Source organism: Cyprinus carpio, chromosome B10 (genome assembly GCF_018340385.1).
Source record: "Cyprinus carpio isolate SPL01 chromosome B10, ASM1834038v1, whole genome shotgun sequence".
In the NCBI taxonomy this organism is placed as follows: Eukaryota; Metazoa; Chordata; class Actinopteri; order Cypriniformes; family Cyprinidae; genus Cyprinus; species Cyprinus carpio.
This window is the reverse complement of record NC_056606.1, coordinates 5,066,256-5,092,343: the sequence shown is the minus strand read 5'-3', so window position 1 is coordinate 5,092,343 and position 26,088 is coordinate 5,066,256. Positions and strand designations below refer to the sequence as shown.

Below are 26,088 nucleotides of genomic sequence, written 5' to 3'. Positions count from 1 at the left end.
AAAAAAAAAAAAAAAAAAAAAAAAAAAAAAAAAAAAACACCAAATAAAAATGAAACATCAAAATCACCACAAAACACCAAAATACAAACAAAAATACCCCATAAATACCACATACGAACAAACAAAATGCCAAAAAAAAAAAAACAAAAAAAACACAACAAAAGCAGTAGGTTCTTAGAACAAGATCACTGGATCAGTGCAGTTCCTCACCCTCTCATCAGACCCATCAGTGCAGTCCTGGTCTCCGTCACAGAGCCATTCTTTGAGCAGACACTCATGCGTGTGGGGGCAGCGCTGCTCCACAGGACAGTGTGGAGGCTGAGGACAGCCCTTCTCATCTGAGTGATCACGGCAGTCAGCATACCCATCACAGCGGAGGGCCAGGGCCACACACTGACCGTTACTGCACTGGAACCGATCACTGGAACAGGGCTCTACAACTGCAGGATGTAAAGAAAAGTGTTAAAAAGATGATATGTCTAAAGTATTGAACCAGATGATTAAAATTAAAAACAAAATTAACAATTTGTCTAACTCTCGCATGCACTTTAAAACATTCCCTCCCTCCTTTGTCCTCCTCCTCCTTCATTAATTCTAACAGCTGACGACTTTGACACGTTCTTCAATAATAAAATTAAAACCATCAGTGCATAATTCTATATACCACAAACTGTCAAGCACATCTTACCAGCAAACTTACACTACATTGTTTTTTTCTATTCTCTGAGACAGAAATCTCCAAATGCATACTTTCTAATCATCCTACTACTTGTCCGCTTGATCCTATTCCATCTAATCTCCTTCAAGCCATTTCTCCTGCAGTTGTACCTGCACTCACTTACATCATTAACACATTTATTCACATTGGTGTTTTTCCCTCAGGATTTAAACCGATTCATACAACCCCACTACTTAAGAAACCCACTCTTAACCCAACTCTTTTAGAGAACTACAGACCAGTTTCCCTTCTTCCTTTCAATGCAAAAACACTTAAAAGAGCTGTGTTCAACCAAGTCTCTGCCCTTCTCACACAGAACAACCTCCTGGATGGCAACCAGTCTGGCTTGAGAAGTGGACATTCATTCTAAACTGCCTTGCTCAGTTGTTGAAGCCCTACGACTGGCAGGAGCAGCTTGCAAATCATCAAAACCAAAATTTTGCTGGATCTATCACTTGCTTTTGACGCTGTTAACCACCAGATCCTCCTGTCAACCCTTTTGGCAAAGGGCATTGCAGGAACTGCACTTAAATGGTTTGAATCCTACCTCTCAGACAGATCCTTCAAGGTACCTTGGAGAGGTGAGGTGTCCAAGTCGCAACATCTAACTACTGGGGTGCCTCAGGGCTCAAATCACATAAATATTAGTTTCCAAAAATACACGACATCATTAGGTTCTGTCATTCAGAAACATGGCTTTTCATACCACTGCTATGCTGATGACTCAACTCTACCACTCATTCCATCCTGATGATCCGACGATAGCTGCTCACATCTCAGCTTGTCTAACAGACATTTCTTGCTGGATAAAGGACCATCATCTTCAACTCAACCTGGCTAAAACAGAACTGCTTGTGGTTCCAACAAATCCATCATTTCATCACAATTTCACCATCCAGTTAGGCACATCAACCATAACTCCTTCAAAAACAGCCAGAAACTTTGGAGTTGTGATTGATGATCAGCGGACTTTCTCACACCACATTGCTAAAGCTGTCCGGTCCTGCAGATTTGCTCTATTCAACATCAAGAAGATCAGGCCCTTTCTTTCGTAACATGCTTCACAACTCCTTGTTCAAGCTCTTGTTCTGTCCAGGCTAGACTATTAGAACGCTCTCCTGGCAGGTCTTCCAGCCAGTTCTATTAAACCTTTACAATTAATCCAGATAATAATAATTTTATGAGCCCAAAAAAGAAAGCATGTCACACCTCTATTCATCAATTTGCACTGGCTACCAATAGCTGCTCGCATAAAATTCAAGGCACTAAGGTTTGGCTACAAAACCACCACTGGCTCTGCACCACTTTACCTAAATTCATTACTTCAGAGTTATGTGCCCTCTAGAAGCTTGTGTTCTGCAAGTGAATCTGTTTTCGGTTTTATTTTTTTTACATTATATAACTGACGACGACAAAAAAAAAAAAAAAACAAAACAAAAAAAAAAACTCTTGCTACCTGTACTGCGTTAGGCTAACTGAGACTTGTCATAGCACTTGCTTATTGCTCTTTTGTTGATTTTGACTGCTTCCATTGTCCTCATTTGTAAATTGCTTTAGCTAAAAGTGCCCGCTAAATGTACATAAAAAAATTGCAATAAAATAAATGGTGATAAAATAATAAAATTAACACTCTGCTCTGCTAATTTCATGAATGATGCCATTTCAATAACCTGCATTTCCATAAGATATTTTGTATTCTAACCCAAGTCAGTTTTTCTGGAGTAAACTGAATTATTGTTTATTGGATCTGATGGATCGAGACGATCTAATACTCATCAGTTCCTGTGTCTTTGAGACTGTACCCAGATCCTTATCCATTAACTTGCTACCATAAACACTTCATGCTGTTGACCTACCACAGTTGGCTTCATCAGTGCCATCCGCACAGTCTTTCTCTCCGTCACAGAGGAAGGTTTCAGGAACGCAGCGGGCTTTATTGTCACACGGGTGCCTGCAATCCTCTGAGAGCTTCATACAGTTGATTTCATCTGATCGGTCCTGACACTGCGGTGTGCCGTCACACACAAGCCTCATGTCTATACACTTCCTGCCGTGAGCGCATTGGAACTGGCCTAGAAGGTTGAATTAATAAAACGTATACATTTGTCCAGTTTGATTCCTCATCAAATAAGGATAAATTGTATTTCTATTGTACCTTTTTTACATTTACGTTCACAGTTCCTCTCATCAGACCCATCTTTGCAATCTTTCTCCCCATCACACACATGGCTGTACAGGACACACTCTTTCCCATCACTACAAGGTTTGGACCCCAAGGGACATTTCAGAGGTAATGCAGCACTTGCAACCACACGACCAGTGTCTGAAGTGGGGAAAAAAATAAATCAATTGGCAAGTTGAAATTAAACAGTTAAAAAAAGAATTTAAATCATACCACTCAACTCATTTCACTCACAAAAAAATAAAAAAAATAAAAATAAAAGATATTTGTGCATGCACAGGGACTTACAGCAGTTTTTCTCATCTGAACCGTCTCTACAGTCTTGCTTCCGGTCACAGATCTGCTGGCTAGTCAGGCACACCCTCTTCTGGTCACAAAGCAAAGCACAGGTGGGGCACTGTTTCTCATCCGACCCGTCAGTGCAGTGTGGCTGACCGTCACACACCAGGGCTCTCTCAACACACTTCCGTCTGTCCTTGCACAGAAACTGGCCTGATTGGAGAACAGAGTCATCATTTCATCAATTCGGAATTGACTTTTAAATATAACTTTAAGAAAAGGACAAATTCCATCTGTTACCTGGATCTGGACATGAGTATATACAAAACTGCTCATCGGCTCCACTGGGACAGTCTGTCTTTCCGTCACACAGCTGGGACTGTGAGATGCATTTTGAGGTTTCATGACAAAATACAGAAGGGCTCAAGCAGACTGGCTGGTCTGTGACGGACGGGCTAGTAATGGGAGCTACAAAACAAATCAATGTGTACAGTAAATGTCTTAGCTTTTTTAATCATAAAATCAGATATATCATCCTATAAAGATTAAAATTTATTTTACCTCAGATGATTTCATGCCAAAAAAAGAAAAACAAAAAGTTAAATAAATGTTAATTATATTATATTATATTATATTATATTATATATAAATAAATAAATAAATAAATAAATAGTATACCATATAAAATAAATATATATATATATATATTTATATCATATATATTCCTTTCTTTTATATATATATATAAAATAAAATGATATAAAAAAAAATCTCCTTTATCAAAAAAAAACAAAAATTCAGACGAGTGTGTCCTATAATCTTTTTTTTTTTTTTTTATATCTCAGATTTTCATGCCAAAAGATAGAGGAATGGGGTAACGAATAAATAATTAAAAGGTGAAAACAAAAAAGTTCACATGATAAATATCTAAACAAATAGTGAATAATTAAATGGTGATAAATACATTTTACATAATTTAAAAAAAAATTACAATTTACAATGACTTATTTTTTTTAAACAAAGAAACAAAAAAAAAAAAAAAAAAAAAGTTTAAAACTTAGGTTTGGTATTTAATTTCCAAAATCAAGTAGTTAAAACGCTTACCACAGTTGTCTTCATCAGTGGCGTCCACACAGTCTTTCTCTCCGTCACAGAGGAAGCTCTCTGGGATGCAGCGAGTTTTATCATCACACTGATGTTTGCATTCGTGTGAGCGACTGAAACAGTCCAGATCATCAGAGCGGTCCTGACACTGAGGTGTGCCGTCACACACCTGCTTTCTGTCGATACACATCCTCCCATGAGCGCACTGGAACTGATCTACGAGGAAACACTGTCAGTGACACTCGCTGGAGTTACATTAGACAGTTATGTATTCATTTCATGAGCTTTACCTGCTTTACACCGATATTCACAGTCGTGTTCATCAGATCCATCTTTACAGTCCATCTCTCCATCACACACATGACTGTACAGCACACACTCACGCCCGTCCTTACAGGGTTTAGAGCCCACACGACACCTGAATGGTGCGGAGCTGGTTTCAGAAGCAGTGGTGGGACATCCCACCTCATCTGACCCATCAGTGCAGTGAGAGCGGCCGTCACACACCAGAGCTTCCTCTATACATTTTCTCCTGTCCTTACACAGGAAGTCACCTATAAGAGAAAAAAAAAAAAAAATTGCGACTACACATGCTTTAATATAGCCATATTTTGTCAATTAAGGAAGTAAACTCTGAGTACCTGCGTTTGGACATCTGTCAAAGCAAAATGTTTCATCATATCCATCAGGACAGTCTCTCTTGCCATCACAGAGCATGGTGTGAGGGATGCACAGCGACCCATCACGACACAACACAGCAGGACTCTCACACTTCACCACCTTTGTGGGGTACCCTGAAGACAAAACCAATAAAATTTATTAAATGTAATTAAATGCGTAAAAATCAAAATCACATGTAGCACAGAAGGAACAATTCTCACCGCAGTCAGATTCATCAGTGCCGTCCACACAGTCTTTCTCTCCGTCACAGAGGAAGTTTTCTGGGATGCAGCGGGTTTTGTTGTCACAGCGATGGCTGCAGCTCTTGCTGCGAATGAAGCAGTCCCTCTCATCAGAAAAATCCTGACACTGTGGTTTGCCATCGCACACTAGTTTTGAGTCTATGCATTTTCTCCCATGGGCACACTGAAATTCCCCTGAGGAACAACAAAACCACCAAGTCAGAGATGTTAAATCAGTAATTAACAGGACAGTTTTTCTTTCTTTCTTTTAACCAAGGCTCTCCTCAACAATATCATATGAAAGGTATAACTTCTGTGCCACTGTAATAAAACTTTAAATAAAGAAATAAATCATATATAAAGAAAATACATCAAAAAAAAACAAATATATATATATATATATACACATACATACATACACACACACACAGTATGTATATAAAATAAAGACCAAATACATATGAATACATATAAATACAGAAACATACACACAAACATATATGTACATATAATACATACACCACACACATACACACAAAACATATATATACATATATATATACACAACCAAATACATATGAATACATATAAATACAATATAAAATAAAGACCAAATACATATGAATACATATAAATACAGAAATAATTACAAATAAATTAAACAAATCAATTACTAAACAAACATAATTACAATTAAAATCGCATTAATAATAATTGTATGATTATAAAGTGTTTGTTTGTCTGTATAAAATGATCTGGCTAAATTACCTGCTTTACAGTTAAAATCGCAGTCAGCTTCATCAGATCCATCTTTACAGTCCATCTCTCCATCACACACATGACTGTACAGCACACACTCATGTCCGTCCTTACAGGGTTTAGAGCCCACACGACACTTTAACAGCACTGTGGTTGAATTTTTAGGTGCTGTAGTGGGACATCCCATCTCATCCGAACGGTCAAGGCAGTGAGGACGACCATCACACACCAGATCCCTCTTAACACACTTTGTCCTGTCTTTACACATGAAGTCACCTGGCAGAAAATGTAATTGTGAAGCTGTAAGACTGCAAGAACTTTATCCCAAGCAAGGCATGTTACCAGCAAAAAACAAAAACAAATGTGTTCATTACTGCGATATGGGCAGTTGCGAAGACACGGTCTCTCATCAGAGCCATCAGGACAGTCTTTTCTCCCATCACACAGGTATTTCTGCAGGATGCACAGCGACGTCCCTTGACAAGCCACGTAAGGGCTTTTACAAGGTGATGGTGGAGTGGGCATAGCAAAAAAAGAAAATTATAAATTAAACTTGAATTTATAACCATCTAGTGAAGTAATGCGTGATGTGCTGAATCAATTTGAGTCGCATTGACCCAGAAACACATTTTATTATGCTGTGAAGAAAAAAAAAAGAAAAAGGATTTAAATAATTATATCTCCCAGACTGGAGCTGACATCATATCATTAGAAAGCTGAGACTTTACATTTTTACTTCTTTTGGTGTCAACAGTGGTCCAAAACCTGCTAATCACTTTTAGATCCCATTTGTAGAAGCAAATGTATAATTGCTGATGCTTCTACAGCAAACTCACCACAGTCTGCCTCATCAGAGCCATCCCAGCAGTCCCTCATACCGTTACAGATGAACACCTCTGGGATACAGCGGCTGTTCCCATCGCAGCGGATGCTGCAGCTCTTAGTGGGTTTCCAGCAGCCTGCTTCATCCGAGTGATCCGGACACTGAGGAGTCCCATCACACACCTGCCGGAAGTCAATGCACTTCTTCCCCTGAATACACTGAAACATCCCTGTGAAACAGATAAGTGTAAGTCAAGACTCTTTAAACATTATATATGTATTATATAGTGATATTCCTAAAATACTGTAACATTCTGAAGGACATTCCAACATATTTGATATTTGGATATTTTCCAACAGGATGAAATCACCTTAAGTTTGAAAAGAATAAAAAAAAAAAATTGAATCTGTGACCATCATAAACTATGAGACTTTACATGAAATCTGTCAGTTCAGATCTGGAGACTGGCAGCTGGCGTCAACTTGCCCAGATTGTAAATTGGTGTAAAAATCTGGTCGTGTAGTGTATTCCAGCCTTTAGTCAAAATTGTCGTAAATGGGTCAGGGTTGAGATTGTGAAATCGTGATTGCGTCTCACCTGGATTGCACTGAAGTTCACAATGTTCTTCATCAGATCCATCCTTACAGTCCATCTCTCCATCACACACATGACTGTACAGCACACACTCACGTCCATCCTTACAGGGTTTAGAGCCCACACGACACTTGAAGGGTGCAGTGGTTGTGGTTTTAGCTGCTGTGGTAGAACATCCCGCCTCATCAGAACCATCAAGGCACTGAGAACGACCATCACAGACTAGAGATTCCTTGATACACTTCCTCCTGTCCTCACACAGGAAGTCACCTGTATGAATACAACACGGCATATTAGGCATAAGTCATGACATATCTCTTCAGTATAATGACCTGCTGGAGGAGGACAAATACAAGAAATAGAAGTAATTAAAAAAAAAAAAAAAAGATGGAGAACGTGAAGGAGGATAAGAAAAAGGAGCATGAGGAGAAGAACCAAGAGTAGAACGATGAAGAGATAAGAAACAAGGAGAAAGGGGAGCAGAACATAAGAGGTAAAGGGGAGGAGCAGAGGAAAAGGAAGAACAAGAACAAGGAGGACGACAACATGGAAGAGAACAAGGAGAAAGAGCAGAGAGAGGAGAGCAACGACAATGAATAAAGAGGAACAAGGAGATGAAGGGAGAATTAAAAGAGGTAAAGGAGTAGGAGCAGGAGAAAGGGAAGAACAAGTAGGAGAAGAACAACAACGAGGAGAAGGAGAGCAAGGAGAAAGAGGAGGAGAAGAATAAGAAGCAGGAGAAGGAGAACAACAAGAACAAAGAGAGAGGAACGGGCGGGGAGCACACAGAAGGAGGTGGTGGTGAAGGATGAGAACAACAAGGAGGAAAAGAATAAGGAGCAGGAGGTGCAGAAGGACAAGCAGAAGAACTAGAAGGAGAAGGTAAAGAGGAGGAGGAGCAGGAGAAAGAAGAACAAGTAGGAGGGAACAAGCAGGAAGAGGAACAAGTAGGAGAAGAACAACGGTTGAAGGAGAACTAGAGGATCGGGAAGGACAAAGTAGTAAAGGAGGAGGAGGAGCAGGAGAAAGGGAAGAACAAACATGAGGAGCAAAGATCAAGGAAGAAGAAGGAGGAGAAAGAGTAGGAAAAGAACAAGGAGGAAGAGAAGAAAAAGGAGAACAACAAGGGTTGAAGAAAAGCCAAAAAAACGTATAAGGTTAGGGTGAAGGAGGAGAAGAAGAAGAAAAAGGAGAAGGAGAAAGGTGGTTTACTGGTCTTTACATAAGATTGGTTTGATAGTTTTAGAAGGGTTTTGGGCTAATCAGGGTGAAAGATAAACTAAACCAGACTAAACCATCCAATGCTTCTTAAACCACAAAAGCAGGTTTGTTTTCAGCTGAGAGAAGTTCAGTTATTTTACCTGGAGCAGCACATGCATCTATACAAGAAGCTTCATCAGATCCATCGGGACAGTCTCTTCTGCCGTCACACAGCTGAGCCTGAGACACACACACTGACGTTCCCGGACACAGTACAGAGGGACTCTTACAGCTTGTCTGAGCTGGTCTGGAAATAGCTGTCACAAAACACGGAGCAGGTGGAATCTTACAAGGTTATTTACAGTTTTGGGTAATAATTAATTCTTCCACCAAACAATGTATTTGGAAAGTGGAGCACAACACTGATATTGAGTTAATGTTGGAAAGTAACAAGCAACCACTGATTGACTAGCGAAGTTACACTTTTGAAGTTTGGTCCACTCCCACTGTAGTCCATTTTGGTTTAGACCAAAGATCCAAAGGTGGCTAAATCAGGGATCCAAGTAAAGACTGGCTAGAGGTGGGCTGAGGAGGCTGTTAAGGAGGTAGAAGAAAGGCTGTGAAATAGGAGGCAGGTGAAAGTGGGCCAAGGAGTCAATGGGGGTGATGAAAGTAACAGGAGAAGGCATGAACTGGCCTAAACATCCAAAGACTACGGTCTTTCTTTATTGACTATCTAGACTTCTGCAGGGAACAGGTAGTTGTTGGTGGATCTCAAACAGCAGCTGATGTTCTCTCAAGATGTTGCAGCCACTACCTTGGAATTGGACACCGTTTGTGTGTCCGAATCTACCAAGCAGGTTGTGTTGGTGAAGCTGACAGTCCTGTGGGAAGATTGTTTGGAGAGGAAGTTCTCCAAACACATGGGACTGGCCAGTGATTGTCAGCAGGCTTGATGGAGAACTAAGGGTCTCCTACTGGAATTGCAGCCCATTTGTTAGTCAGAGCCTTCAGAATTTGGGTATCGCAAGAGAGGAGGACGAGAGCCATCTGAAGTGGTACTAATGAAGTGGCATCGAGGGAATTAAAATGGCAATGGCTTATATGTTGCTCTCCGTCTAGACACAAACTGGAGTCTCCTTGAGCAAGGTGTATGATGTTGAAAGACCTGAAACCCCCAGAGATTGCCAACTGGACATGTGACGAGAAGACTCAGTAGGTGCACGCATACAATGTTGGATGTTTGTCAAAATATTAAAAAGACCACAAGCTACCTCAGTTTCTTTATATTGCCAATTTTAACCCTCTCTGGCAATTTTGTGTAGTGTTTTTCAACAATTTACCACAGTTATGATAAACTAAGCTTCCTCCAAGTTCAGGAGAACTGTTGGCTCACCACAGTTGGTTTCATCAGTGCCATCTAGACAGTCCCTAATCCCATTGCAGATGAAGACTTCAGGAATACAGTGAGTGTCCCAGTCACAACGCATGCCGCAGCTCCTTGAGGGTTTCCAGCATCCTGCTTCATCTGACTTATCCAGACACTGAGGAGTCCCATCACACACCTGATTCATTTCAATACACCTCCCACCAGAAGTACACTGGAACTGCCCTGTGGTGAAAGAAAAAGGACACAGTGAGGTCAATTACTTGGATATAATAGCCAAAATGCTGATATGAAGATTAGAGTACTGGGATTTGTCTAACCAGGTTGGCACTGACGACCACAGTCCTGTTCATCAGATCCATCTTTACAGTCCATCTCTCCATCACACACATGACTGTACAGCACACACTCACGTCCGTCCTTACAGGGTTTAGAGCCCACGCGACACTTGAATGGAGCTGGTTTTGAATTTCTAGCCGTCATGTAACAAGCTACTTCATCAGAGCCGTCAAGGCAGTGAGAGCGGCCGTCACACACTAGATTCCCATCAATGCACTTCCTTCTGTCCTTACACAGGAAGTCACCTGGCACAACATTACAGATGTCCGTGCTTTGCTTTTTCTTTGGGGTAAAAAATAATTTATTTAGATTGAAGAACAAGATCACGTGAACATTTACCAGGTTTTGAACAAGCATCTACACACGAAACTTCATCAGAACCATCCGGACAGTCTATCTTCCCATCGCACAGCCGAATCTGGGAAATGCAGAGTGATGTTCCTGGACACATCATGGATGGACTTCTACAGACTGGAGGTGGAGGTTGCAAACCTTGTTCCTTGTTGCCTTTGTTCAGTGTCAGCAAATTTATATCCCCTCTTTTAATCTCAGCTGTGAACAAACAGATCAGGAATGTTTTAATAAAGGTTAAACACAGAACAACAAATAAGACCGTGTTAATCATTCCACATGTAAAGGTCATTCAATTGGTTAGCTAATCATAGCAGAGAACATAAAGGTCCTAAAGGTATAGCAGCGAAAAAGGAACTACAATTGACCTTTCAGTAAGCCCATCCCCTCGAACGCAGACTAGCCTGTGGCACGGGGCAGTTGCATGAGGAATGGAACTCTGATGTCTTTAAGTTTCAGTGCCATAGAGAAACATTGGAAGATCCGAAGCTCTCATCAGTTTAATGCCGTTTATGCTACAAAAATGGTAAAACGATGTGCCTGGGGTACGGAGAGGTATCCTGAGAGGATAGGCAATGGAATTGGATGGAATAATGGAATTTATTTCATTATTCAATGTTCATGTTTTGGTTGTCATACTCTCATTAAGTTACAATTTTCATCTGCTACAACTGAACGTTAACGTCATCTTGTGCTTCAACAAGGTGTCTCTGGCTAACATTAAAGTTAGTGAGTCCATGCTAACGTACAAACCTATATAACTAACTGTTCCCTCGTCATGTACGGTGTACGTCAAAAACAAATTAAAGGTCTACATTTCAGTGCCGCCATATTAAATTGGTTCAGTGTAAATTAATTTAATCACACTCTGCGGTACATGAACAGTGTTGATCCTGGATGCAAGTCATCTGTGATCATGACAGCCGTAACATGAGGTTTCTCCCGCATGCATTGTGATCTGTAAACCCTCGCTTCCACCTCAGTACCCACCATTTTATTTTAATATTTTATTTAATTTTATATGTCCCTCCTTGGCATATTTTAGTCCCACGTGAATGCTCTTCATTGACATGTGGTCGTATGTCCAATATGTATCAAAAACATCCCAGGACAAGGTTTTCACAGCGACAGCTGTCATTGTAAGACAGTTGCCAACTCGGTTTGTTTGTCCAAGTTAGCAACAGTAATTAAGGGGGTGGGGCTTACCGATAGGTCAATTATTTTGAAAAGAAACAAATAAAACCGTATATATAGGGGGCACAAAGGAATAAATTAACAGAATCCAGCCCCTTTAAAAGGTATGCCTGTAATTAGAATACTTTTACCCATCCCAGCTTTATATCGAAACATTTGCAGGTTAATTGTCCACATGAGTGAACAGATTGAAAATTAAACAAAAAAAAAAAAAATTTTTTTGACTTGGGTTTGGGTTGGAGTTGTTTGTCAAACCAATGAAATTTGGAATTTTTGGGAAACCTATTGGGACACAGTCTTAGGAGATCTGTTTGCAATTCCGCTGGTGATGCTAGTGATTAGTTCTCCTTTAAATACTCACTGACTGGGAATAAACAAATGCACTTTACATGATAAAACCTGCATTTTTCGTTAACTCACAGCAGTTGTCTTCATCAGTGGCGTCCACACAGTCTCTCTCTCCGTCACAGAGGAAGCTCTCTGGGATGCAGCGAGTTTTATCATCACACTGATGTTTGCATTCGTGTGAGCGACTGAAACAGTCCAGTTCATCAGAGCGGTCCTGACACTGAGGTGTGCCGTCACACACCTGCTTTCTGTCGATACACATCCTCCCATGAGCGCACTGGAACTGATCTACGAGGAAACACTGTCAGTGACACTCGCTTGAGTTACAAAAGACAGTTATGTATTCATTTCCTGAGCTTTACCTGCTTTACACTGATATTCACAGTCGTGTTCATCAGATCCATCTTTACAGTCCATCTCTCCATCACACACATGACTGTACAGCACACACTCACGTCCGTCCTTACAGGGTTTAGAGCCCACGCGACACTTTAATGGTGCTGGTTTTGAATTTCTAGCCGTCATGTAACAAGCTACTTCATCAGAGCCGTCAAGGCAGTGAGAGCGGCCGTCACACACTAGATTCCCATCAATACACTTCCTTCTGTCCTTACACAGGAAGTCACCTGGCACAACATTACAGATGTCCGTGCTTTAATTTTTCTTTGGAATAGAAGATCATTCACACTGAAGATAAAGCAAAACCTTACCAGGTTTTGAACAAGCATCTACACACGTAACTTCATCAGAACCATCCGGACAGTCTATCTTCCCATCGCACAGCCGAATCTGGGAAATGCAGAGTGATGTTCCTGGACACATCATGGATGGACTTCTACAGACTGGAGGTGGAGGTTGCAAACCTTGTTCCTTTTTGCTTTTGTTCAGTGTCACCAAATTTATATCCCCTCTTTTAATCTCAGCTGTGAACATAAATAGATCAGGCATGTTTAAATAAAATTATTACTCATTCCACATGCAAAGAGGACAATAATAACAACAGGTCATTTGCATGGAGGTCTTAATATACTATCAAAAAAAAAGCCTTGGTAATGGTAAAGGGGAACTTTTACAATTTGTTTTGAGCACAAGAAACCTTGTTAAAACAGTAGTGGACTTCAGGTGAAAAACAGGGCATGGCCACTTTAAAGGTACACCTGTAATTTTTTGATGACAACACTTTCACCTATTCCAGATTTATACCATAGGAAACAATAATGCAAGGTGTTTCGAAGATGATTTTCACAGTAACAACACACTGTAGCACCATAAAAAATAAAATTACCAAAATATATAAAACAAACAAACAAAAACTCACAGCAGTTGTCTTCATCAGTGGCGTCCACACAGTCTCTCTCTCCGTCACAGAGGAAGCTCTCTGGGATGCAGCGAGTTTTATCATCACACTGATGTTTGCATTCGTGTGAGCGACTGAAACAGTCCAGTTCATCAGAGCGGTCCTGACACTGAGGTGTGCCGTCACACACCTGCTTTCTGTCGATACACATCCTCCCATGAGCGCACTGGAACTGATCTACGAGGAAACACTGTCAGTGACACTCGCTGGAGTTACATTAGACAGTTATGTATTAAAGGGGTCATATGATGCTGCTTTGTGTATTTGGTGTAGTGAAATGTGTTTATGCGGTTTAAGGTTAAAAAAAAAAAAACCCACACATTATTTTCCACATACTGTACATTACTGTTTCTCCTCTGTGCCCCGCCTTCTGAAACGCATTGATTTTTACAAAGCTCATCGGTCTGAAAAGCGAGGTGTGCTGTGATTGGCCAGCTATCCAGTGCTTTGTGATTGGCCGAATGCCTCAAGCGTGTAACGGAATGTTAGGCCCCTTTACTTACTGTGATGTTTGTCCTGGTCAGAACACCGGCGAGACAAGACAAAAACAATAAAACCCATTACAAACGAGCAATTTGCTGCATCCAGTGGGGACATAATTACGGATTATAATGACTTATACTGTGTTTTTACGTGTTGAGTTTCATAGCGCTGCATAAACATAAAACCATGTCTGCATTTGTGATCGGAGAAACTACAAACAAGTTCTACTCTTCACCAGCGGTTCTCAATTCCAGTCCTCGCACCCCCCAGCTCTGCATATTAACTTCTCTTTGTTAACACACCTGATTCAGATAATCAGCTTATTAGAAGTGAGCTCTGTGCATGAACTGTGTTCCCACTGACATGTTCCCTACACAGTGTTCATTGCTCCCTACTCCCTGAGCAGGGAAAATCTGTTGAAGTATACTTCACTTCCGAACATTCATTCACGGATTTCACACACGGACAAGTGTGACATCATATATCTTGTTAAATAAATACAAGGTAAATTCACGTCTCGCACACTTCAGCACACCATTAATAAAACACATAAATCATCTTGGAATACAAAACGAACTGGAATCATGGTGGAATATCCTGTGATGTCCACTTTGGAGGGCACTTACGTTCGAATAGAACAAACGTCTGAAGCCATAAGAGAAACATACAAAATGTGCAGAGCAGGGGGGCACGAGGACTGGAATTGAGAACCACTGCTCTGTACTGTTCAAAACTCACGTTTGAATCATCAGTGGGAATCCTTTACATATGTGAACAAAGCGGCAACCTCCCTCTCTCTCTCATGAAGCAAACAAGGAAGTGACTAAAATGGCAATTCACTGACTAGCTGCTAAAGGCTGGCTACAAAAGGGAGTCAATCACATAGACTCCCCATGTTAAAATGCCCAACTTTACAGCAGAAAAAAAAAACCCAAAAAACATTTACAGCCTGGTACAAAAAAAATTATTTTGGTCTATATAGCTAATTTTTCCCTTCATGACAACTGTGAGGAGGGTACATTTTTTTAGAACTCATCCGTTTAAATTATATTAGGCCTTAAATTTCTGCATAATTAAGGGCGTGGCCACTTGAGTGACAGGTGGACTGCCGCTGCTGACACTGCCGTCGAGCCAGGTGGGTGTGGCTTCAGCAACCAGCTCCCCATTTTTGATGATCCGGAAGTGACGTGCGGTGAAGCGCTGCCAAGATGACGACGGCCCGTTCCACCCACTTTGAGCTTCAAAAGTATTCTTTATAAAGAATATCTCTTTGGGTTTAAGACTTTAGTCTTTGCAACTTTACAGATCTTATCTATTCACGAATAGCTTGTAACACTCCAAAGAGAAAGGAAAATTTGAAATCGCATCATATGACCCCTTTAATTTCATGAGCTTTACCTGCTTTACACCGATATTCACAGTCGTGTTCATCAGATCCATCTTTACAGTCCATCTCTCCATCACACACATGACTGTACAGCACACACTCACGCCCGTCCTTACAGGGTTTAGAGCCCACACGACACCTGAATGGTGCTGAGCTGGTTTCAGAAGCAGTGGTGGGACATCCCACCTCATCTGACCCGTCAGTGCAGTGAGAGCGGCCGTCACACACCTGAGCCCCCTCTATACATTTTCTCCTGTCCTTACACAGGAAGTCACCTAGCAAAGCACAGGTTTAGATGCTAAAGATGTCAGCTATTTACTTTGTGTTTGCAACAGCAAAAATAAAATCAAGGTAATTTACACCGAAGTTAAAGTACTTTACCAGGTTTTGCACAAGTGACAATGCATGAGCCCTCATCAGAACCATCAGGACAATCTCTCCTCCCGTCACACAGCTGAGTCTGGGAAATGCACAATGATGCTCCTGGACACATAATAGATGGACTTGTACAGACTGGAGGCTGAGACGGCCCAAAACCTGAGCTTGCTTTGTTCACCGGCACCACGTTTACGTCCCCTCTGTTAGTCTTCACTGTGCAGAGAAAATACAAATAGAGCATTGATCAATAAATGTTGATATAACAAGTAAATACAGTGTCAGCATCAGACAGTGCAAAAAATTGTCATAAATTACTAGTTATTATAGTCAAGCACAAGAGCAACAAAACCATCAGTTTAAAGTCAACATAAAACAGCACTCCCTGGCTAAGGAAAACCTGGAAATTGTGGTCTAGAAAAATACATTTGTACAGAAAATAATTTTGTATTTATACATGTAAAATTAAAAAAAGTAATAAAATAAAACTCACTAGAAATAATGAAATCTTTTGTTTACCTGCATGTCATGTAACTGATATCAGAGATCCGTGAACATTCAAGTCTAGATATATAATCTACAAAATATAACGTCCATAGACTTTAAAATCACGGTATATGTGCGTGTCTTTGGGTGTTTTCTCTCTCCCTTCTCCTGTCAGTTTCTTAGGCACACCTACACGGAACGGTTGTTGGTTCGGGAAGCTGTCAATCTTTATTAGCGGGACCCACATCAAAAAATCACGTCATCACCTACACAAACACAGCTTTGCCCAGAGTTTAAAAGCACGTCAGCACGTATGCAGACACAGCTTTGCTTTCCTGTTCCTTTGTGATTGTGGTTAATCTGCTCTTTTGTTAGCTTTGGTTATGTTTAGTGACATTCCTACTTTGTACAGTTTTGAGTAGACATTTCGTATCTTTTTGTTATTTTTGTTTGCCCTTATTTTGTTATTTTCAATAGTTTTGACGATCTTCTTGCCCCAGATGAAAACGGGACAGGTAGTATGTCACATGACGTACATGTTGCAACACCCAGTGACTAATGTATAGACACCAGTTAGAAGTGAGCGCCACTTTTGTATGTGTTGTTTTATTAGGTAGAATAGGTAAGTTAGGGTGTGAAACACGCTGAAGACTTGTTTTCTTTATTTTTCTCTTATTAGTTAGGTTAGATGTCGAATTGGAGTTAGATTGGTTTTGTTCTGTTCTTTTCTTTCCTTTGGTGCCACTTGTGTCCTTCTGCCCGATTTATATCGTTTTTTTTTTTTTTTTTTCCCTTTTAAGTTTATGCAAATATGGTATAATTTTCTTTTTGTTATTTGGTTACCTTATTATCTTTACGATTGTTTGCACGCAATAAACTATGTTTATTGGCAGGTTTGTGCTGCGTTTGTCTTTTGCTACCCTCACCGGCATATACAATGATCACAATGTTGCCTCTTCTAACCCTAGATCAAAATTAGGAAGTTCTATACGGTTTTGAACTAGATCCAAGTCTAATATACTAAATAAGGCATTGATTTAAATTAGAATATTAAATACATAATAAATATTTTAGGTGAAAAGGATCCAGCTGACAAAGTTTAAAATCTCTACCTTAGAGCAATCAGGAATAACAAATCCCACAGGAAGAGAGGAAAACACACTCATCAAAAGGTATTTGGAAAAACTATAGATTCAAATAGAATCTATATTCATAAATTAGGCAAAAACCTTAAAACGCATTAATTATTTTACTCCATATCTTCAAAACTCACAGCAGTTGTCTTCATCAGTGGCGTCCACACAGTCTCTCTCTCCGTCACAGAGGAAGCTCTCTGGGATGCAGCGAGTTTTATCATCACACTGATGTTTGCATTCGTGTGAGCGACTGAAACAGTCCAGTTCATCAGAGCGGTCCTGACACTGAGGTGTGCCGTCACACACCTGCTTTCTGTCGATACACATCCTCCCATGAGCGCACTGGAACTGATCTACGAGGAAACACTGTCAGTGACACTCGCTGGAGTTACAAAAGACAGTCATGTATTCATTTCATGAGCTTTACCTGCTTTACACTGATATTCACAGTCGTGTTCATCAGATCCATCTTTACAGTCCATCTCTCCATCACACACATGACTGTACAGCACACACTCACGCCCGTCCTTACAGGGTTTAGACCCCACACGACACCTGAATGGTGCTGAGCTGGTTTCAGAAGCAGTGGTGGGACATCCCACCTCATCTGACCCGTCAGTGCAGTGAGAGCGGCCGTCACACACCTGAGCTTCCTCTATACATTTTCTCCTGTCCTCACACAGGAAGTCACCTGAAGGAACAGAGCCTTTCAATCTAGATTTTCTAGAGTCTAATGACCTGCGCACAACAAACCAAGTGAAAAATCCAACCAAATCAAAAACAGGTCTATACTAAAAATACTCCAAGTTGATATTTTAAGGTTGAAAATTACACTATTAAAAATTTGTAATTTTTTTATATAATTTTTCCTTGGTGTATAACAGGTCTCAAATATTTAGAAAAATTAAAAGGAAAGTCATACAGGATTCAAACAACAAAGCTTAGCAAATGACTTTTAATAAAGGACTTTTGAGTGAACTATGCCTGTCATAAAGTATACCTGGCTTCTCACACATGTGCACACATGAGGCTTCATCGGATCCATCCGGACAGTCTCTGTTCCCATCACAGCGCTGAGATTGACTGATACACACAGCTGATCCTTGACAAATGACTAGGGGACTTTTGCAAGTCACGTCGGTAGGATGCACATCTTCGGCTGTTGTATCTAAAATGCATACAAAACTAAAAATAAATAAAGCATAAAGAGACAAAATGAAACCCAGAAGAACATTACAAACCTTGTTGGACTTCCCTGAGGGCAACAGATAAGCTAACAACTCCATTCTCTACCGCCACCCCAGAGACGCGAGCTCCATCTCTGCGATTCCACACTGTCAGGATGTTATTGAACAAGGTCACCATGTAGGGTTCATAAGCAGCCATGATGGAGCCAGGAACGACCCAGTCTTTACCAGCCGAGTACTTTCTCATCTTCAGCAGACTCATAACCTGCAAGTCTAAAGCAAACAACATCAATGAAAACCTGTAACGCACACACTAATAGTTAATTCAAAAGGAAAGCCACTAACAAGACTCCATGTTCCAAAGGAAGCCATTTGCTTTCCGATCAAACACAATGCGGTCAACTCCACCCTCCTCAAAGCTGGAGATAGTTTCGGCATTTCCACCAATCAGACCCAGTTTCATTCTCATGACCTGACCTCCCTCCAGCCAGTACAGCTTTCCTCTCTGCCAGTCCACAAAGAGGTCTAGGATTGCAGTTCTGGCTTGATATAGCTGTCTGGAGATACTCTGGTCCAGAGGGCCAATGGTAGAAACGCCAATGGAAAGTTCATCACAGGCCAGCCAATACAGATTCCCAGTCCTCTGGTCAACTCTGATGACGCAGGCTAGAGGAAGGGACACAAGCGAAGTCAGAATTATTTACTTTGAGATACTTACAGAATTTTTTACTTTGGAATAAATATAGCTGAGATGTTTAAAGTCTGTGTCTAGGCCATCTCCATTAAGTATTCAAAACAAATCTACCCACAATACACTGAATCAAAATGTAAACTCAAATCAAACTTCAAGCCAGAAACTGATTTTGTGTCATACCCATGTCACAGTACATATGACGACCATGACAATAAAAAAAAAACCTTCAGTAAAATCAATAATAAAAAAAGGACATTAAATAAATAAGAGAATAAATGTGCCAATTCCCTAGAAAAATAAAAAAGTTTCAATAAAAGAATTGATAAAATGTCATGTATTTAAATCAAAAAAGCTTAAACAAACAACATCAAATAAAAACACTGATTATAAACAACATTAATCAAAAAATTCTAATGAAAAAATTACATTACAAATATCATGATTTTTACAGTCTGGTGCTAACCTTGCAATGTCAAAGAAAAGTGAGTAAAAAAATAATAATATAATAATAATAATAATAATAATACGCTTAATATATTATTTTAATATATAATAAATATATATATTATTATATATTATAATATATCATGATATTTTATATATATACAGTCTGGTATATATAATAATATGCAATGTCAAATAGATAATATCATATTAAATTCAGGTGCTTGAGAATTTTTTTTCTTAAAAAACAGTAACAAAATTATGCCAAACTACTTTCTTCTCAAGAATTTAATTCTTTTAATAAGGCATTTTCCCTATTACTAAATACATATATGCACTTTAAAAAAAAAAAAAAAAAAAAAAAAAAAAAAAAAAATGCACTAATACACCATCATAAACTCACTAATTAATTGAAATTTACTAGCAATTTCTGTTTTTATGATTAATTCACTAGCTGATTCTTTGTAATTAATTGAAATTTACTAGCAATTAAAAAAAATTCAGTGTGGACAGTGACATTTTAACCCAGAGGCATCAGTACTGATTTTCACACACAAAAAAAAAATTTGAAGTGAAAAAGTGTGGACAGTGACATTTTAACCCAGAGGCATCAGTTCTCATGTACTTGTGTAGAGTATGTTTCAAGGTTTTAGTTGAAACAGTAACAACATACCAGGTTTTAAAGTCAGGATGTACTCTGACAAGTCCTGAGACTTTATGTTAGTCTTTACGTGGCCCGTCCCATTAGACCAAACCACACATCCTCTCCACCAGTACATGTCAAAGGACTGGATGTCTTCATCTGAAGAAAAGAGTTCAGTTTTCACAGGAGTCTCTCCTGCAAACTCCAAACTGTATACGGCCGTGGCTGTTGCATAAGCGACCTTAAAATCTGACAATGAGAAGAGATGAACATTATCAAGGAGCCAACTCATTTACAACTAAAATGCTAAATACCGGATGCTAAACAAACAACACACTTTCACAAGATCCCCAAGACATGGGCAGCGCTCCCTCAGGACACAGACAGGTGAACCCAGCAGCACTTTTCTTGGAGGGCAAACACAGCTGGCAGCCTGAGTCTTTACATGGCGCAAAACCTACATCACAGAAACACAATAAAGCTTGGAGCCAATGATGTGGTGTAACCACGATGATCAAATATACAAAAAAAGATTCACCTCGGGGTTGCTGAAGCACATGGTAGATGTTCAAGACAGGAAGCGTGGCTTTTAAGATGAAGCCATTTAGTGGGTCAGAAGACATATTTTGAGGAGCCTGCCAGAGTTTTTTCTCATCGGCCAAATAAAACCAGCCGTTAAACACAGCCAGGGTCTGAGCAGGACGTCCTTGAAAGAAATCCCAGAAGGTATGCCGTCCAGTGCCGTCTGTCCTGATGCTCTCAATTGACTGGAATACCAATTTAAAAAAACTCAATATAAAACACACAATCAATAAATTCAGGTTTTTGACCAAACTAAACACACCGCTTTGTAAACACTGATCCAATACAGCCGGCGCGCTGCCACATCCATTGTAAGACTCCTCGGTAGCTGTGCAGTAATGAAAACCAGTGTAGTCCGATTCAAACCATCCATTTCCGCCCTCTCAATGGTCAGCTCGTCACTCGTTCCTTTATTAATCCAAAATATTAAACTACAGGGGGAAAAACAAACAAACATATAACTGTGCTCCTCAAATCTGTACTAATACAGTGAAAAGCAGTTTGTACCTCTCAGTTGGGCTGAGGACCATCTCTCTCGGGTCCATTTCTTTGGACAAGACCATGCCTACAGCACTACCATCAGCTGCACCGGTGTAGATGGCTTTCTGGGTAACACTCGTCCAGTACAGTTGTCCTATAAGCCAGTCGATGGCTAGACTGTGCAAACCAGACTGCCCTAATAAGGGGAGAAATAAAAATGCATATGCCAACATTTTGGTGTAGACCAACATATTTAGGCAGTTTTGCATGGATGTAGCACTCAACTGACCTGAATAGAGAATCGTGCTCTTCCGGTTCAAAGCCTGGTAGATATTCCCATCTTTATCAGCCCAGTAGATGAAGTTTCTCTGGATATCGTAGGTCATGGCTACAGGCTCGCTCTCAATTGCAAAGAGCGGCTCGTAGACTCTGGTCTTCACATTCACAAACCCAATCAGCCCCTTCCTGGTGGTCAATATCTTCGTCACGGCTCCTATGAAAACAGTTTGATGTTACTGGATTTGTGTATAATTGATATTAATAGTAAAATCTGAAAATACATGCCATAAGTTACCTTGAGCTTCACAAGAGCCGTTGGCAAGAGGTTTGAAACCATTCTGGCACAGACACCGGAAAGACCCAGGTGTATTTGTGCACAAGTGCATGCAAGGTCCGAAAGACTGGGCACACTCATTGACATCTAGAATAATAAAAGGAGCAACAACACTTAAGTCAAACTGAAAACACTGCACTATGTTTGGACCACTACTGATATCAAGTGGAAAATTAACAGTTAATACTAAGAGTATATTTGGAACTAATAGTATACAGACTACACTCATATCTTGTATCCTTTCATAACATAATAATTACTTTTAAGGGTGTAAAATTGTAATGTAGCAAAATACCAAATGCAATGATGCATATTCAGATGTAGTACAGCATATGGGGTTTTTAAATTTTCAAAACGAAACATTTTCATTTTGGGATGGAGTAACCCTTTAAATGTGTTATAATTTTCTAAATGAAACTGCCTTTTATTTTGCTGTACAAATGCCAAAGTGATTTTTATTTTTTTTATTCTATGCAAAATTCATTATTTGTATCAAGTTGATGGTGCAGATTTGGTCTACCTTAGAAACGAGTACGGTTGTTTCATTTTTTTATCAAGTTAGAGGCCTATATAAACGGTCTTGAGCTCTGGCTCAATCAAATGTCAAGAAAGAGATGTCCAAAACAAATTCTAAGCAGTATTACCCAGTATTGTGCACATCTAGAGAACAGTATATGCTGCATATTGCAGAAATGATATGACTAGTAAGGTAGTGCACAGTTCAGAAAATATTCTGCTTAGAGGCAAAGGTGCAGCTACTGTACCTTCACAATCAAGTCCATTTGCAGAAAGGATCATTCCAGTGGGACAAGTGCACAAAGCTCCCCAAAGCTGGTCAATGCAAGTATGACTACAGCCGCCATTCCCATTATGACAACTTTTACCTAGGTCACATAACGATGAAACAAATTAATAAATAATCAAGGTAACCTCGGGCCGGTTTTATAAAATAAAGTTTACTAAATAAGCCAGGTTTATTTCAGTTAGTCTGACAAGTATTAACTGCCTGGATTATTTGCTAAACTTGTTTTATGAAACAGGCCCCTGTTGTCTGAGATGTGTTACATGATCAGTCAAACACACTTCAAAAGAAAATTACAGTAAATAAAAAAAATAATAGCAATAATAACAATGAGAGTCTTTATGTACCACATGTAAGAGGCTCATCTCTCTTATCGGAGCACTGAGCAACTCCATCACACCTCTGTCTCGGGGTTAGACACGTGCCATTAGGACAGCGGATGTTCATCTTCCCGCAGGAACCTAGAAAACATGATCAGGCAAATATGACATGACTCTTAGACATCATCAATAAAAAGGCTGTGTTATTCTAAATACCAACATAAATACTGTGTATATGTACAACTTGGTGTTGATGAATGTTTTGTGTAAATCGAATTCTGCAATGGATGCTTACAGTACACAGAATATGACAGTACAACAGGACACATGCCACCCCCTAAACTTTGTTTAGGTCATATATACAATTTAAATGTTTTTTAATATCAACTAGGAGACTTCCTAGAGTTTGCTATACATGGAACCAGGACAATAAAATTGTGCATTTACATGCACAATCATAATGCAATGTGCAACCATGTGAAATCTGAATACATTCCTATTTTGCATTTATGAACAGGTTGCCCCCTTTCCCTTTCGGTAGAGCCCAGATAATTAGAGGTTGTGCCTCTTCTTGCACTTATTTTAAACAACTACTCCTACAAAAAGTCCCAGGTTGATCTAATGCACTGCCAGTCATACATTGTTTAATGAGTGTTTGAGCATCTCACCACAGGTTTCTTCATCAGAGTTGTCACCGCAGTCGTTGACGTCATTGCAGAGAAGCTCTTGTGGGATGCAAATGCTGTTCTTGCACTTCCAGTCACCTGCCAGACACCCTAAACGCCTGCTGCAGTCCCACTCATCTGAAGCATCGGGACACTGGGGCCGGCCGTCACAAACACCCGACCCAATCACACACCCGGAGCCATCCGCACACTCATGATCTCCAGGCTGACATACTAATGGCATAAAACATGCTGGTTTATGTGTGTTCTACTTCCACTGAATCAACCAGATGCAATCAGATCAATTCAACAAGTGAGCATAAAGAAAGACAGATGGTGTCTGATACATACTGCAGTCCATCTCATCAGATCCATCCTGGCAGTCACTGACACCGTCGCAGCGCCATCTGTGCGACACACACACTCCATCATCACACTGCCACTGATTTCTGCCGCAGCCTCCGTCCACACCTGAAAGACTCACAACGGTCACACACATATGGATTATATGACGACTCGATGCTTTATACAATCTGGATAGGTCAGTTGAAAACGTGAAAAAATATAAATGAAATAACACGATATAAAAACCTGTGTTTCACAGATTTTAATTATTTGTGGCCCATTATATAGTTTTCTTCCTGCCATTTTGAAAGACATACATGCTCTATGATATTTAACGATTCATTGCTGATTTCTGAATCGAGTGAAAACTGGAGGCATTTCCAAGGCATTGAAAGACACGGTCTCTATGAATGTGTAAAAACTGAACACATGCTGACTTTGTACAAACAATGATTTAAGCAGTAAAGAATTAAGCAAAAATATAAAACATAACATACAAAATATAATATTGTAGTTAACAAAGTTACAACAAAACATTAAAAAAAGTAATACAGTAAAAACAGTAATATTGTGAAATATTACTACCATTTAAAATACATTTTTTATTGTAATATATTGTAAAATGTTATTTATTGCTGTGACCAAAGCTGAATTTTCAGCAGCATTTCTCAGTCTTCAGTGTCACATAATCCTTCAGAAATCATTCTAATATGATGCTTTGCTGCTCAAGAAACGTTTATGATTATTATCAATGTTGAAACCCGTTCATATTTTTGTGGAGACCTTGCTCAAAACTGAGACGCAGCTTTGTGACAACTAGCCCCGGTTTCTCCTTTATTTATTAGTAGCCTACTATTACGATTATTTTATTTATTTATTGTAAGAATAGGACGGATCTTTAAGGAGCATAAATATTACCGTCCGCCAGCTCCAATAAAAGTGTATAAAAGAAAATTACCTGACAGTAAGACAAACACCGCCGCGCAGCAGATCAAGAGCCTCAGGTCCATCACACTCACACACCTGTTTGAGCCACGCGCGTCTGCGGACCAATCACAACCCTTTATAAGATCCCGCTGCGCGATACCTGCTCAATCATGACGTCATGCCAGCGTCTGTAAATAAGTAAATCTACATCGATCAAAAGTTTGGAATAATTAATATATATGTTACTTACAAACGCTTATTTGATCAAAACATAAGCTACAGTAAAAAGAGTAGGTCTAATATTGTGAAATGCTATCACAATTTCAAATAACTTCTTTCTATTTAAAATGTAATTCATTCATGTGATTGTAAAGATGAATTTTCAGCTTCAGAAATCATTCAATATGCTGATTTGATGCTTTGTTATTATCAATCATTATTGGTGCTCAATTGGCCTATTAATAATGGTCTCATTATTTTTGATGAAAACGTAATATTTTTGTGGAAATTGTGATAGATTTTTCTTTTTAAGATTCTTTGATGAATAAAAAGTTCAAAAGAACAGCATTTATTTGTGTTTTGTGACATTATGTTTTACTGATAATTTCTTCATAGCTGAATAAAAGCCTTTATTTTTTACTATATATATATATATACATTATATATATATATATATATATATATATTATGTATACATAAACAAAAAATAAATATATATTAGTGCTGTCAAATGATTAATCGCGATTAATCACATCCAAAATAAAAGTTTTTGTTTACATACTATATGTATGTGTACTGTGTATATTTATTATGTATATATAAATACATACACCTACAGTAAATATTTTGAAAATATTTACATGTATATACATTTATATATTTATATTCTTAGATTTTATATTATATATAAATATAATTAATATGTAAACATAACATATTTTTTCTTAAATGTATACATGCATGTGTTTGTAATTATATATAC

The 26,088-nt window shown here is 39.3% G+C and overlaps 1 protein-coding gene across 5 annotated transcripts in view; it reads right to left on the bottom strand.

Annotated features, from left to right (window-relative positions):
• Window positions 1-25,279, bottom strand: part of si:dkey-88l16.3 (low-density lipoprotein receptor-related protein 2) — a 36,656-nt gene extending 11,377 nt beyond the window's left edge. The window contains exons 1-40 of one of the 5 annotated variants that reach the window (XM_042732177.1): window positions 25,138-25,279; window positions 24,186-24,305; window positions 23,838-24,068; window positions 23,197-23,310; window positions 22,812-22,931; window positions 22,009-22,134; window positions 21,724-21,927; window positions 21,462-21,630; window positions 21,217-21,385; window positions 20,911-21,139; window positions 20,710-20,829; window positions 20,403-20,621; window positions 18,937-19,257; window positions 18,646-18,864; window positions 18,405-18,572; window positions 17,832-18,095; window positions 17,542-17,757; window positions 15,789-15,998; window positions 15,419-15,682; window positions 13,499-13,714; window positions 12,891-13,103; window positions 12,543-12,806; window positions 12,253-12,468; window positions 10,627-10,839; window positions 10,269-10,532; window positions 9,958-10,173; window positions 8,723-8,878; window positions 7,365-7,631; window positions 6,781-6,996; window positions 6,319-6,471; window positions 5,954-6,220; window positions 5,165-5,380; window positions 4,925-5,077; window positions 4,574-4,837; window positions 4,284-4,499; window positions 3,480-3,647; window positions 3,189-3,392; window positions 2,874-3,041; window positions 2,575-2,790; window positions 211-440 (exon numbers count right to left, since the gene is read on the bottom strand). In XM_042732177.1, the coding sequence (XP_042588111.1) occupies window positions 211-440; window positions 2,575-2,790; window positions 2,874-3,041; window positions 3,189-3,392; window positions 3,480-3,647; window positions 4,284-4,499; window positions 4,574-4,837; window positions 4,925-5,077; window positions 5,165-5,380; window positions 5,954-6,220; window positions 6,319-6,471; window positions 6,781-6,996; window positions 7,365-7,631; window positions 8,723-8,878; window positions 9,958-10,173; window positions 10,269-10,532; window positions 10,627-10,839; window positions 12,253-12,468; window positions 12,543-12,806; window positions 12,891-13,103; window positions 13,499-13,714; window positions 15,419-15,682; window positions 15,789-15,998; window positions 17,542-17,757; window positions 17,832-18,095; window positions 18,405-18,572; window positions 18,646-18,864; window positions 18,937-19,257; window positions 20,403-20,621; window positions 20,710-20,829; window positions 20,911-21,139; window positions 21,217-21,385; window positions 21,462-21,630; window positions 21,724-21,927; window positions 22,009-22,134; window positions 22,812-22,931; window positions 23,197-23,310; window positions 23,838-24,068; window positions 24,186-24,305; window positions 25,138-25,189 (8,031 nt within the window). In that variant the 5' untranslated portion in view covers window positions 25,190-25,279. The remainder of the gene's footprint in view (window positions 1-210; window positions 441-2,574; window positions 2,791-2,873; window positions 3,042-3,188; window positions 3,393-3,479; window positions 3,648-4,283; window positions 4,500-4,573; window positions 4,838-4,924; window positions 5,078-5,164; window positions 5,381-5,953; window positions 6,221-6,318; window positions 6,472-6,780; window positions 6,997-7,364; window positions 7,632-8,722; window positions 8,879-9,957; window positions 10,174-10,268; window positions 10,533-10,626; window positions 10,840-12,252; window positions 12,469-12,542; window positions 12,807-12,890; window positions 13,104-13,498; window positions 13,715-15,418; window positions 15,683-15,788; window positions 15,999-17,541; window positions 17,758-17,831; window positions 18,096-18,404; window positions 18,573-18,645; window positions 18,865-18,936; window positions 19,258-20,402; window positions 20,622-20,709; window positions 20,830-20,910; window positions 21,140-21,216; window positions 21,386-21,461; window positions 21,631-21,723; window positions 21,928-22,008; window positions 22,135-22,811; window positions 22,932-23,196; window positions 23,311-23,837; window positions 24,069-24,185; window positions 24,306-25,137) is intronic. The other 4 variants (XM_042732178.1, XM_042732179.1, XM_042732180.1 and 1 more) reach the window with 4 other exon arrangements.
• Window positions 25,280-26,088: the final 809 nt, after the last annotated feature.